The 14166-nt window shown below is 44.2% G+C and overlaps 1 protein-coding gene across 3 annotated transcripts in view; it reads right to left on the bottom strand.

Moving 5' to 3' along the window:
- Positions 1–14166, bottom strand: part of dscama (Down syndrome cell adhesion molecule a) — a 176633-nt gene that overhangs the window by 13443 nt on the left and 149024 nt on the right. For all 3 annotated transcript variants that reach the window (XM_035780367.2, XM_035780370.2, XM_035780369.2), the window contains exons 12-19: positions 13077–13276; positions 12720–12816; positions 12454–12582; positions 12015–12182; positions 11188–11258; positions 10749–10998; positions 10162–10308; positions 314–469 (exon numbers count right to left, since the gene is read on the bottom strand). In XM_035780367.2, coding sequence (XP_035636260.1) covers positions 314–469; positions 10162–10308; positions 10749–10998; positions 11188–11258; positions 12015–12182; positions 12454–12582; positions 12720–12816; positions 13077–13276 — 1218 coding nt within the window. The remainder of the gene's footprint in view (positions 1–313; positions 470–10161; positions 10309–10748; positions 10999–11187; positions 11259–12014; positions 12183–12453; positions 12583–12719; positions 12817–13076; positions 13277–14166) is intronic.

Here is a 14166-nt window from a genome sequence, read left to right as displayed (position 1 = left end):
GTGAGTCTTCTGCTCCAACTCAACAAACATTGATATAATTTCACACCAAATTCAAACAGAAGTTCTGTCATAATTATTTCTACTTTTCAAAACGCTCTTACATAATGCAAGAGGGCATATGCAAATCTAGGCACGGTTTACCTACCACAGTTGACCCCTGACCTCTAGTATGATTAGTATGATGCAGTTCCCCCTACACAGTGATCTAAGGTCAGTTTAGCATCTTCCCCCTAATAGTTAAGGTTAGAATTTAGAGAGCGCAAGCTGATCCTAGAACAGTGCCTGAAGACTTCTTGTCTACTGGTGTGCGTACCGTCCTCCTTGGTGCGGGTGAAGATCTGCTCGCTGCGCACTCCGTCCCCGGCCCGGGTGAAGGTCAGCACCTGGATGCTGTAGTTGGTGTACTTCTCCAGACCATCCAGCTCCAGAGACGGCTTAGAGGTGGTCACGTTACGGATCTCCCCCAGCTCTGAGATAGGAGAAGGAGAGGAAGGGATAGAGGGCAATGAGAGGAAATAAGGGTCGGAATAAGGCAGAAAGAGATGTAGGGAGCAAGGAAAAGAGACAGGGAAGAAGGGAGGGAGAAAAACAATGATGTCAAATGCAGAATTACTGTAAATGTCAACTAACTTAGATGAAAAGTTGCTTGGTAAATACAGGTAAATACAAAACATTAAGAACAACTGCTGAATCCAGGTGAAACTACTGACCAGGTGAATCCAGGTGAAAGCTATGATCCCTTATTGATGTCACTTGTTAAATCCATTTCAATCAGTGTAGATGAAGGGGAGTAGACCGGTTAAAGAATGATTTTTAAGCATTGAGACAATTGAGACATTGATTGGGTATGTGTGCCATTCAGAGGGTGAATGGGCAAGACAAAATATCCAAGTGCCTTTGAATGGGGTGTCAGGCACACTGGTTTGTGTCAAGAACTGTAACGCTGCTGGGTTTTTCACACTCAACAGTTTCCTGTGTGTAGTAACAGTAATGGTCCACCTTCTAAAGGACATACAGCCAACTCGACACAAATATGGGAAGCATTGGGTTCAACATGTGCCAGCATCCAGGTGGAATGCTTTCGACACCTTGTTGAGTCCATGCCCTGAGGAATTGAGGCTGTTCTGAGGGCAAAAGAGGGTACAACTAAATATTAGGAAGGTGTTCCTAATGTTTTGTACACTCAGTGAACGCTTGTATAGTATAACACATACAGTACCAGTCAGATGTTTGGACACACCTACTCATTGCAGGGTTTGTATTTATTTTTTTACTATTTTCTACATTGTAGAATAATAGTGAAGACATCAGAACTATGAAATAACACATATGGAATCATGTAGTAAGCAAAAAAGTGTTAAAATGAGCAATATATATTTTAGATTCTTCAAAGTAGCCACCCTTTGCCTTGATGACAGCTTTGCACACTCTTGGCATTACTCTCAAACAGCTTCACCTGGAATGCTTTTCCAACAGTCTTGAAGGAGTTTCAACATATGCCGAGCACTTGTTGGCTGCTTTTCTTTCACTCTGCGGTCCAACTCATTCCAAACAATCTCAATTGGGTTGAGGTCGGGTGATTGTGGATGCTTGGTCATCTGATGCAGCACTCCATCACTCTCTTCTTCGTCAAATAGCCCTTACACAGCCTGTAGGTGTGTTTTGGGTCATTGTCCTGTTGAAAAACAAATGATAGTCCCACTAAGCGCAAACCAGATGGGATGGCGCATCACTGCAGAATGCTATGGTAGCCATGCTGGTTAAGTGTGCCTTGAATTCTAAATAAATCACAGACAGTGTCACCAACAAATCACCCCCACACCCTCACACCTCCTCCTTCATGCTTCACGGTGGGAACCACACATGCAGAGATCCTCCGTTCACTTACTCTGCGCCTCACAAAGACACGGCGATTGGAACCAAAAGTCTAAAATTTGGACTCATCTAATGTCCAATGCTCGTGTTTCTTGGCCCAAGCAGCTTTCTTCTTCATATTGGTGTCCTTTAGTAGTGGTTTCTTTACAGCAATTCAACCATGAAGGCCTGATTCACGCAGTCTCCTCTGAACAGTTGATGTTGAGATGTGTCTGTTACTTTTATTTATTTGTGCTGCAATTTCTGAGGCTGGTAACTCTAATAAACTTATCCTCTGCAGCAGAGGTGTGTCTTCCCGAGAGCCAGTTTCATCATAGTGCTTGATGGTTTTTGAAATTTTCCAGATTGACTGATCTTCATGTCTTACAGTAATGATGTACTGTAAATTCTCTTTGTTTATTTGAGATGTTCTTGCAATAATATGGACTTGGTCTTTTACCAAATAGGGTTAACTTCTGTATACCACCCCTACCTTGTCACAACACAACTGATTGGCTCAAACGCATTAAGATGGAAAGAAATTTCACAAATTAACTTTTAACAAGGCCATTGTTAATTGAAATGCATTCCAGGTGACTACCACATGAAGATGGTTGAGAGAATGCCAAGAGTGTGCAAAGCTGTCATCAAGGCAATGTCACTATTATTCTACAATGTAGAAAATAGTAAAAGAAGACAAACCCTGGGATGAGTAGGTGTGTCCAAACTTTTGACTGGTACTGTACATAAAATAATATGTCCAAGGTTGTCATAGCAGTGATAGCACAACCTTGAATCAAAACATGGACACAAACACAGGATTAAAAAGCCCTGTTCTGGTGTGTCTGACCTTGACGCTGATGATGCTTCTCTAAGTGTTGAATAATGGATGTCTCTCCCTCTCTCTATTTCTCTATCTTCCCCTCCTCTACTGCAGTCTGGATTAGAGCCACAGTCTGTTAATGCTCCATCCTCCCTGTTAGTACACTTCCTTCTTATCCCTTTCTTTCAAACACAAACTGTCCCAAAGCAGCCATAGCATATGAAGAGCTCTGGAATCTACTAATATATGGATCTATAACTCCATCTATAGTTGTGTTGTGGGCTAATCGGAACAGTTCTCTGAGATATAAAACTCATAGATTTATGAGTCATAATAGTGTGATTTGGAAACGTGCAGTAAAATGTATGCTGTATACTACAATAGCTGTGATCAATGAATTCTGACTCACTGTACTGTAGGTACTGTGCATTCGGTAAGTATTCTGACAATTTCCCCTTTTCCACATTTTTTAGATTACACACTTATTCTAAAATGGATTAAATAAAACACTTTCCTCACCAATCTACACACAATACCTCATAATGACAAAGCAAAAACAGGTTTTTAGACATTTTTGCAAATGTATTACAAATAAAAATCAGAAATACCTTATTTACAAATGTATTAATTTGCTATGAGACTCGAAATTGAGCTACATTTGCTATGAGATTCGAAATTGAGCTCAGGTGCATCCTGTTTCCATTGATCATCCTTGAGATGTTTCTACCACTTGATTGGAGTCCACCTGTGGTAAATTCAATGGATTAGACATGATTTGGAAAGGCACACACTTGTCTATATAAGGTCAAAAACCAAGCTATGAGGTCGAAGGAATTGTCCGTAGAACTCTAAGACAGGATTGCGTCGAGGCACAAATATTTCAGCTGCATTGAATGTCGCCAAGGACACAGTGGCCTCCATCATTCTTAAATGGAAGACATTTGAAACCACCAACCCTGAGAAATCTGGTGAGAAGGGCCTTGGTCAGGGAGGTGACCAAGAACCTGATGTTCACTCTGACAGAGCTCCAGAGTTCCTCTGTAGAGATGGGAGAACCAGAAAAACAACCATACCTGCCAGACAGAAGCCACTCCTCAGTAAAAGGCACATGACAACACCACTTGAAGTTTGTCAAAAGGCAACTAAAGGACTCTCAGACCATGAGAAATAAAATTCTCTGGTCTGATGAAACCAAGATTGAACTCTGCCTGAATGACAAGCGTCACATCTGGAGGAAACCTGTCACCATCCCTACGGTGAAGCATGGTGGTGCCAGCATCATTGTGTGGGGATGTTTTTCAGTGGCAGGGACTGGGAGACTAGTCCGGATGAAAGATGAACAGAACAAAGTACAGAGAGATCCTTGATGAAAACCTGCTCTAGTGCGCTCAGGACCTCAGACTGGTGTAAGGTTCACCTTCCAACAGGACAATGACCCTAAACACACAGCCAAGACTACGCAGGAGAGGCTTTGGGACACTCAATCGAACATCTCTGGAGAGACCTGAAAATAGCTGTGCAGCGACACTCCCCATCCAACCTGACAGCTTGAGAGGATCTGCAGGGAAGAATGGGAGGAACTCCCCAAATACAACAAAGTATTGAGTAAAGGGTCTGAATACTTATGTAAATGTGATATTTCCATTATTCGTTTTTTTTTTTTACATTTGAAAACATTTGTAAAAACCTGTTTTTGCTTTGTCATTATGGGGTATTGTGTATAGATTGATGAGGTGAAAAAACTATTTAATCAATTTTAGAATAAGGTTGTAATGTAACAAAATCTGGAAAAAAGTCAAGGGGTCTCAATACTTTCCGAATGCACAGTATATGAAATCCATAAAATGGCTGATGAATATACACCATTGATGGGTGCTGAGTTTGATTACTGCAGTGACAGGCTGGTGCCAAATGTTTAGAGCAGTGTTGATGGATAAGACACAGTTGCTCCACCATCTTAGAAAAGGGGCCTATAGCCCCCTCTGCTGGTGCATGAGGTAAACAACCCATGATACTTTCCCAACAAAAACAATTATATTGCTCACACTTAAAATATATGAAGAACACAACAGGCCCTGGCTGAGGGTTTAGACAAATGTCTTTGACAATAAATACAACAATATGATTTCTATCACACATATCACACATTCTTAGTATATTTTCAGTGTATATATGGATTGCATTTGGATTACTGATACAGTGATATTTTGGTTGTTCATTTCATTCCTTCTGACATTTCTTAATTTCTTAATTTTAGATGTTAGATTATTTGTATACTAGCTATACATTTTACTGCACTATTAGGAGCTAGTAACACAAGCATTTTGCTGCACCCACTATTACATCTGCTAAAAACTGTCAACGCGACCAATACACTTTGATTTGATTTGACATAATGAGTGACATCTTTCATTTAAAGGAATAAGATATGTATTCATATGAATTGTTGTCAATGTTACATAAGATATCAATATATACATAATAGATGTAATACATGGCAATAGGGTAGCCTAGTGGTTAGTGTTGGATTAGTAACTGAAAGGTTACAAGTTCAAATCCCTGAGCTGACAAGGTACAAATCTGTCGTTCTGCCCCTGAACAGGCAGTTAACTCACTGTTCCTAGGCCGTCATTGAAAATAAGAATTTGTTCTTAACTGACTTGCCTAGTTAAATAATAATACATTTTTAAAAAAATGACTGTAGTATTGTTGGGAGTGTGTCCCAATATGACATGCACTGTTACTATGCAAACTAGATTGAGTGTTGCTTTTCAATTGGTGCATCCAGGGGCCATCAGAGGGGATGTGATATGAGAGGAGTCAGAAGCCATCACTCTGACGTCTCTCCAGCATGTGGCGACTGCATGCCATGTCAGGCTGTCTGACTTGGACTAGAAAGCCTAGGTCACTGCTAATATGTCTCATTCACCCACTTGAATTATCATGCATAGGTAATCATGTTGATACTGTATACATACTATGTGTCTTGGAGGTTACGGACTAGGGCAGATACAGTCTAACATCTACATCCTTCTCTCTCTTTGTGTAACGGATGTGAAACGGCTAGCTAGTTAGCGGTGGTGTGCGCTAAATAGCGTTTCAATCGGTGACGTCACTTGCTCTGAGACCTTGAAGTAGTGGTTCCCCTTGCTCTGCAAGGGCCGCGGCTTTTGTGGAGCGATGGGTAACGATGCTTCGAGGGTGACTGTTGACGTGTGCAGAGCGTCCCTGGTTCACGCCCAGGTCCGGGCGAGGGGACGGGTGTAAAGTTTATACTCTTACATTGATGAGGCGGACTGCAATAGCATCGAATAGTCCCCGCGATATGCAACTGTTCAGGGAAGTCAGGAACCAATACACGCAGTCAGTCAGGAAAGCAAAGGCCAGCTTTTTCAAGCAGAAATTTGCATCCTGTAGCTCTAACTCCAAAAAGTTCTGGGACACTGTAAAGTCCATGGAGAACAAGAGCACCTCCTCCCAGCTGCCCACTGCACTGAGGCTAGGTAACACGTCACCACCGATAAATCCATGATAATCGAAAACTTCAACAAGCATTTCTCAACGGCTGGCCATGCCTTCCTCCTGGCTACTCCAACCTCGTCCAACAGCTCCAACCCCTCCCTGCAGCTACTCACCCAAGCCTCCCCAGCTTCTCCTTTCCCCAAATCCAGATAGCAGATTTTCTGGAAGAGCTGCAAAACCCGGACCCGTACAAATAGGCTGGGCTTGACAATCTGGACCCTCTATTTCTGAAACTATCGCCGCCATTGTCGCAACCCCTATTACCAGCCTGTTCAACCTCTCTTTCATATCGTCTGAGATCCCCAAGGATTGGAAAGCTGCCGCAGTCATCCCCCTCTTCAAAGGGGGAGACACTCTGGACCCAAACTGTTACCATCCTGCCCTGCCTATCTAAGGTCTCGAAAGCCAAGTCAACAAACAGATCACTGACCATCGCCGTACCTTCTCCGCTGTGCAATCTGGTTTCCGAGCCGGTCACGGGTGCACCTCAGCCACGCTCAAGGTACTAAACGATATCATAACCGCCATCGATAAAAGACAGTACTGTGCAGCCGTCTTCATCGACCTGGCCAAGGCTTTCGACTCTGTCAATCACCATATTCTTATCGGCAGACTCAGTAGCCTCGGTTTTTCTAATGACTGCCTTGCCTGGTTCTCCAACTACTTTGGCAGACAGAGTTCAGTGTGTCAAATCGGAGGGCATGTTGTCCGGTCCTCTGGCAGTCTCTATGGGGGTGCCACAGTGTTCAATTCTCGGGCTGACTCTTTTCTCTGTATACAGTGGGGCAAAAAAAGTATTTAGTCAGCCACCAATTGTGCAAGTTCTCCCACTTAAAAATATGACAGAGGCCTGTAATTTTCATCATAGGTACACTTAAACTATGACAGACAAAATGAGAAAAAAATCCAGAAAATCACATTATAGGATTTTTTATGAATTTATTGGCAAATTATGGTGGAAAATAAGTATTTGGTCAATAACAAAAGTTTCTCAATACTTTGTCATATACCCTTTCTTGACAATGACAGAGGTCAAACGTTTTCTGTAAGTCTTCACAAGGTTTTCACACACTGTTGCTGATATTTTGGCCCATTCCTCCATGCAGATCTCCTCTAGAGCAGTGGTGTTTTGGGGCTGTTGCTGGGCAACACGGACTTTCAACTCCCTCCAAAGATTTTCTATGGGGTTGAGATCTGGAGACTGGCTAGGCCACTCCATGACCTTGAAATGCTTCTTACGAAGCCACTCCTTTGTTGCCCAGGCGGTGTGTTTGGGATCATTGTCATGCTGAAAGACCCAGCCACGTTTCATCTTCAATGCCCTTGCTGATGGAAGGAGGTTTTCACTCACTTTTCACTCTCACGACACATGGCCCCATTCACTCTTTCCTTTACACGGATCAGTCGTCCTGGTCCCTTTGCAGAAAAACAGCCCCAAAGCATGATGTTTCCAACCCCATGCTTCACATTAGGTATGGTGTTCTTTGGATGGAACTCAGCATTCTTTGTCCTCCAAACACGATGAGTTGAGTTTTTACCAAAAAGTTATATTTTGGTTTCATCTGACCATATGACATTCTCCCAATCTTCTTCTGGATCATCCAAATGCTCTCTAGCAAACTTCAGACTGGCCTGGGCATGGACTGGCTTAAGCAGGGGACACGTCTGGCACTGCAGGATTTGAGTCCCTGGCGGCGTAGTGTGTTACTGATTGTAGGCTTTGTTACTTTGGTCCCAGCTCTCTGCAGGTCATTCACTAGGTCCCCCCGTGTGGTTCTGGGATTTTTGCTCACCGATTTTTGTGATCATTTTGACCCCACGGGGTGAGATCTTGCATGGAGCCCCAGATCGATTGAGATTATTAGTGGTCTTGTATGTCTTCCATTTCCTAATGATTGCTCCCACAGTTGATTTCTTCAAACCAAGCTGCTTACCTATTGCAGATTCAGTCTTCCCAGCCTGGTGCAGGTCTACACTTTTGTTTCTGGTGTCCTTTGACAGCTCTTTGGTTTTTGCCATAGTGGAGTTTGGAGTGTGACTGTTTGAGGTTGTGGACAGGTGTCTTTTATACTGATAACAAGTTCAAACAGGTGCCATTGATACAGGTAACAAGTGGAGGACAGAGGAGCCCCTCTTAAAGAAGAAGTTCCAGGTCTGTGAGAGCCAGAAATCTTGCTTGTTTATAGGTGACCAAATACTTATTTTCCACCATAATTTGCAAATAAATTCATAAAAAATCCTACAATGTGATTTTCAGGATTTTTTTTCTGATTTTGTCTGTCATAGTTGAAGTGTACCTATGATGAAAATTACAGGCCTCTCTCATCTGTTTAAGTGGGAGAACTTGCACAATTGGTGGTTGACTAAATACTTTCTTGCCACACTGTATATCAATGATGTTGCTCTTGCTGCGGGCGATTCCGTGATCCACCTCTACGCAGATGACACCATTCTGTATACTTCCGGCCCTTCCTTGGACACTTTGCTATCTAACCTCCAAACGAGCTTTAATGCCATACAACACTCCTTCCGTCGCCTCCAACTGCTCTTAAACGCTAGTAAAACCAAATGCATGCTTTTCAACCGTTCGCTGCCTGCACCCGCACGCCCGACTAGCATCACCACCCTGGTTGGTTCCGACCTAGAATATGTGGACATCTATAAGTACCTAGGTGTCTGGCTAGACTGTAAACATCTCCAATCCAAAATCAAATCTAGAATCGGCTTTCTATTTCGCAACAAAGCCTCCTTCACTCACGCCGCCAAACTTACCCTAGTAAAACTGACTATCCTACCGATCCTCAACTTCGGCGATGTCATCTACAAAATGGCTTCCAATACTCTACTCAGCAAACTGGATGCAGTTTATCACAGTGCCATCCGCTTTGTTACTAAAGCACCTTATACCACCCACCACTGCAACCTGTATGCCCTAGTCGGCTGGCCCTCGCTACAAATTCGTCGCCAGACCCACTGGCTCCAAGTCATCTACAAGTCCATGCTAGGTAAAGCTAGCACCAGCTAGCACTGGTCATGATGGCAACACCCACCCGTAGCACGCACTCCAGCAGGTGTATCTCACTGATCATCCCTAAAGCCAACACCTCATTTGGCCGCCCTTTCTTCCAGTTCTCTGCTGCCTGTGACTGGAACGAATTGCAAAAATCGTTGAAGTTGGAGACTTATCTCCCTCACCAACTTTAAAAATCTGCTATCTGAGCAGCTAACCGAACGCTGCAGCTGTCCATAGTCCATCGGTAAATAGCCCACCCAATATACCTACCTCATCCCCATACTGTTTTTATTGATTTACTTTTCTGCTCTTTTCCACACCAGTATCTCTACCTGCACATGACCATCTGATCATTTATCACTCCAGTGTTAATCTGCTAAATGGTAATTATTCTCCTACCTCCTCATGCCTTTTTTCACACAATGTTAATTGACTTTATTTTTTTATTTTTTATTCTACTGTGTTATTGACTTGTTTATTGTTTACTCCATGTGTAACTCTGTGTTGCTGTCTGTTCACACTGCTATGCTTTATCTTGGCCAGGTCGCAGTTGTAAATGAGAACTTGTTCTCAACTAGCCTACCTGGTTAAATAGTGGTGAAATAAAATAAAATAAAATGCTGTTGACCCGGATCACTGGTTGCTGTGGAAAAGGAGGAGGTCAAAAGGGGGGTGAGTGTAACGGATGTGAAACGGCTAGCTAGTTAGCGGTGGTGAGCGCTAAATAGCGTTTCAATTGGTGACGTCACTTGCTCTGAGACCTTGAAGTAGTGGTTCCCCTTGCTCTGCAAGGGCCGCAGCTTTTGTGGAGCGATGGGTAATGATGCTTCGTGGGTGCCTGTTGTTGATGTGTGCAGAGGGTCCCTGGTTCGCACCCGGGTATGGGCGAGGGGATGGTTTAAAGTTATACTGTTACACATGCATCTGTGTGTGTGTGTGTGTACTGTACCTCCGTCGGGCAGGTTAGCCCAGTAGATGACTCTGAAGCCGAGCAGGATGCCGTTGAGAGCGTCTTTAGGAGGGGTCAGCCAGGATAGAGAGATAATCTCTGGAGACGCTGCTGTCGCCTGGACGTTCTCTGGAGGCCGGCTGGGAACTGTCACAACCAGGGAGGAGGAAAAACAACATTATTTCCTCAGTCTCCAAACAAGTAGAATGAACAGAAGAGTTTACTGAAGAGATGAGAATATTGAGATACTCTTGGAAGTGAACCTCATAATGCTTAAAATTAGTGTTTTGGGACCAAGCCTTCATCGGGTATGTTTTTAGCCATGACAAAAATAACCAGCCATGCATGACAATACTGAACATGTGATAGACAGTCTCACTACACCAGCAGTACCAACATCATCCACAAGATGTCCATAAAATTCCATCTTGGGAGTTCACTTTCTTCAGAGACAAAACATTAGCTGTTTGACCCTTGATGCACCACAATACTTTAGAATACCCTAATGTTTGAAATCAGTAAGATTTTCACTGTCCACGATATTATTACTGATAGCTAAAGGCAGACTGTGTGTTTGTCCTCCTCACCGTCCTCCAACGTGGTAGAGATGACCTCCTGGGAGGAGGGTCCTGTCCCAGCGCTGTTGCTGGCCTGCACCACCACCCCATACTGGGTGAACTTCTTCAGGTTGTCCAGGGTGACGCTCTCACTGTGGTCGTTGTCCCCCGTCGTCTCCATGCTGATGACGTTGAACTGGTAGTTCCCCCCGGTGCTGAACTCCCTGTAGCCCACCTGGTAGCCACGGATCGCCCCGTTCTGGAGGTGCTTCTTAGGGGCCTGGTGAAGGACGGAGAGAGGGAGGGAAGAGGGGAAAGTACATTTAGATATTGGGGGACATCTTCTTGAGGACAGAATAATGGTTGTGGCCCTCGATGACCTGATATGTAACAGACCATGTAGCTAGTAGACCACTGAGATACAGTAAGTTCTTCTCGGTCCTGATGGAATTGATTGAACATATTTTACCCTCCAGGAGACTCTGATGCTCTGAGAGGAGAAGGCTTCAAGCTGCACATCTTGTGGGGGACCATCAGGAGCTAGAAGGAAGAACATACATCAAGGTCATTCAGATGTGAGCTACTGTCAGTTGAGTAGAGGAGGTGCAGGAAGGCAGAAATTAGTCAGCAAACTATCCAGTCTGAGTGTATTATGAAGATTATTCCAGGGTCAAAGATCCTGAGACATGGAAGGCTAAGGTTTGACAGTATCTTTGGGTAGACCAGAGTATTTGGTCTCAGATGGCCCAGCTCACTTGAACAGTAATAAAGATGGAGGTCATGTTTATGGGAGGTCATGTTTATGAGAGGTCATGGGGGACAGAGTCAGAAGAGAAGTGAGAGAGAGAAGTGCTGTATGGGGATTGGGAGGAACCACCAAAGGGAATGGGAGCAATTTACAGAGGGGCTGGCCAGTGATCTATTGACCGCAGTGTGACATTTACAACATGGTCTGCTAATTGAAAAGTCCCGCTTTTAGTGCAGGGTCAGCGTGTGTTCAATAATGCAACGGAGACAATGGAGCTGATGTCACTCTGATGTTAATGAATTGACTTCCTCATCCCCATTACCCTCTTTTCTACCTCTTTCATCCTCGTCACTTATGTAGGTCTTTCCTTTTGCAGTTCATCATCCTGCCTGTTTGCCTGCTTTGCCTTATATATTTATGTAGTGCAGCAGTCTAAATGTGTATGTACAGTATAGCTACACATGTCTGTGTGTGCTTGCCTTGTTGTTGTTGTATGTCTGTGTCTGCATGCTGTGTGTGTATACATATGACCAGTGCTGGTTTAATACCTGCTTCGTCTGTGGTGATCGTGAGTTCGTTGCTGGCCTCACTCTTGCCGATGTGGTTCTTGGCGAACATGCGGATGCTATATGTGGAGGAGGGGTGCAGGTCTATGATGGTGGCCTGGTTGAGCTGGGGAGACACGTCTTTGGTCCTTTGGGCCATTTCCCAGGAGCCTGTGGGGCCGGGGTCAAGGTTTATAGGGGTTAGTGAGGACCACTAAGTGGGGCTGTAGGTCAAAGCCTGCTAAGTGCATTAGTCTGCTGTATTGAATTATACTGAGAAAAATATAAAATATCATTCAATTCTTTATCTGGAAGACAAGAGGTGCACATTCAGCTTAACATGAGGATCCAGAGAAGAATTTAATCAGGAGAGACCTTAAAAATAGTGAAAATATTTGTATTCTGTGCCATACAGAAAAGATAACTATTGTTTGTCTTGTACCTGATTTGTTCTTGCACTCAATGTCGAAGCCTGTGATTGGGCTGTTTCCATCGAAGCCCATGGTCCAGCGGAGGGCGATGGTCCTGTCCTTCACCTCTCTGATCTCCACCTCAGGAGGGTCCGGGGGCTCTGAGGGACACCACAAAGTCACAAACAAGGTTATACAACGCTAGGGTGTTGTTTATGCATCATTACCCTAATTGTGGGGTTATATTTTTGTATTTCATTATGTTTTCATGACAATTGTCAGTGGTAGGCAGCTGTACCTTGCACTGTTAGCTGAATGATCCCTCTGTCTTCACCATAGGAGTTGATGGCATGGCAGGAGAAGAAGCCAGAGTCTTCCCTCACTGTAGGCCGGATCTATGGGAAGGGGAAAAAGAGAGTCAGCTACATAGATGAGGAAATACATGGAAAATACACATTCTGGGCTATATCATTCACAGACAGGGCTCATGATGAGCCATCATCAAACCTGTCTACAAACTGACAAACTTAGTGCAGGCTTTTGCTACAACGCTTTGCTCCAAGCAAATGCCCTGCATACCCAGTAGTTCTCCACCTGGCCTCAGCAGAGGTAACTGGGAATAGGGCAGCACCATTCCACTGGCGTGTCTGTATACCTGCAGGGTGGAGATGACCTCGTCTGCCACCTCTTTGACGGTGACGACGTAGCGGTGGCTGCTCTCCGGGTTGATGATGCGCTCTTCCTTCTCCCAGCGCACCATGATGGGTTTCTCCCCGTGGGCCGTGCAGCTCATCCTCTTCTCACTGCCCTGCGTGGCCAGCGTGGTGTTGGGGTATGACGTGATCATGGCTGGGACTGGAAGGGAGAGAGAAAAAGGGGAGGAAAAGAGAGAGAGAGCGAGCGAGACACAGACAGAGAGAGAGACAGAGAGAGAGACAGAGAGAGAGAGAGAGAGAGAGAGAGAGAGAGAGAGAGAGAGAGCGATGTTACATTAGTTATGAAGTAAGACAGGCTGAACATAAACAAGTTTAGCCATAATCCAATTCCAGTTGGACATCATAGTGATACCTGTCACATGGAGGGTCGTTAAAAGACAGGAACAGTGCAACGAATCAAATCTCTCTGTTCAATTGACACTTAATTGAGTCATAGTATGGCTGACTTCAGTGGTTGCTAAGTATTTTGGTTTACATTCTGCAGACATTGCTCCAATTTCTAACATAAGAGACAGTGAACGCCATGCTTCTTGTTGAACTGTGACAACAAACATCTTATGACAACAAGCAGCCAAGGCTTGGATCTGAGACAATCCCTATTGGCTGGTCCCTGACAGCACACTACACACACTAACGACTCACACACACAGCTCATTACCCCCACAACTGTGTGTGTAATGACACATACACACACGGCTCCTGTGATATGATGGAAAGTGTCAGGCGAGGGGTCGCAGATGTTTAAGCTTCATCTCTTATTCATTCCCTAGCCATTTTGAGCCATGCTGCAGAAAAATAAGGTTGATTTATTTTGCATGAAAACTATGAATTTTTAGTGAGATGCACTTGAAGTAGTGAGGGAAAAAATAACTCCACACCCTTTCGGTAAATGTTAGCGTTTTGAGCAACGGTAGTCTCATTGTGCCATTTAAAGTGGCTCCGAGGTGCAAAGCTTACCCCAGACAGAGACTGACACTACACTAATGGGTTAATCATAAACTATAATGAATGGTCAAGACCTCAACCACT

This window comes from Oncorhynchus keta, chromosome 11 (assembly GCF_023373465.1).
Source record: "Oncorhynchus keta strain PuntledgeMale-10-30-2019 chromosome 11, Oket_V2, whole genome shotgun sequence".
Lineage (NCBI taxonomy): Eukaryota > Metazoa > Chordata > Actinopteri > Salmoniformes > Salmonidae > Oncorhynchus > Oncorhynchus keta.
Note: the sequence above shows the minus strand (reverse complement) of the source record. Positions and strands in the feature narration are given on the sequence as shown.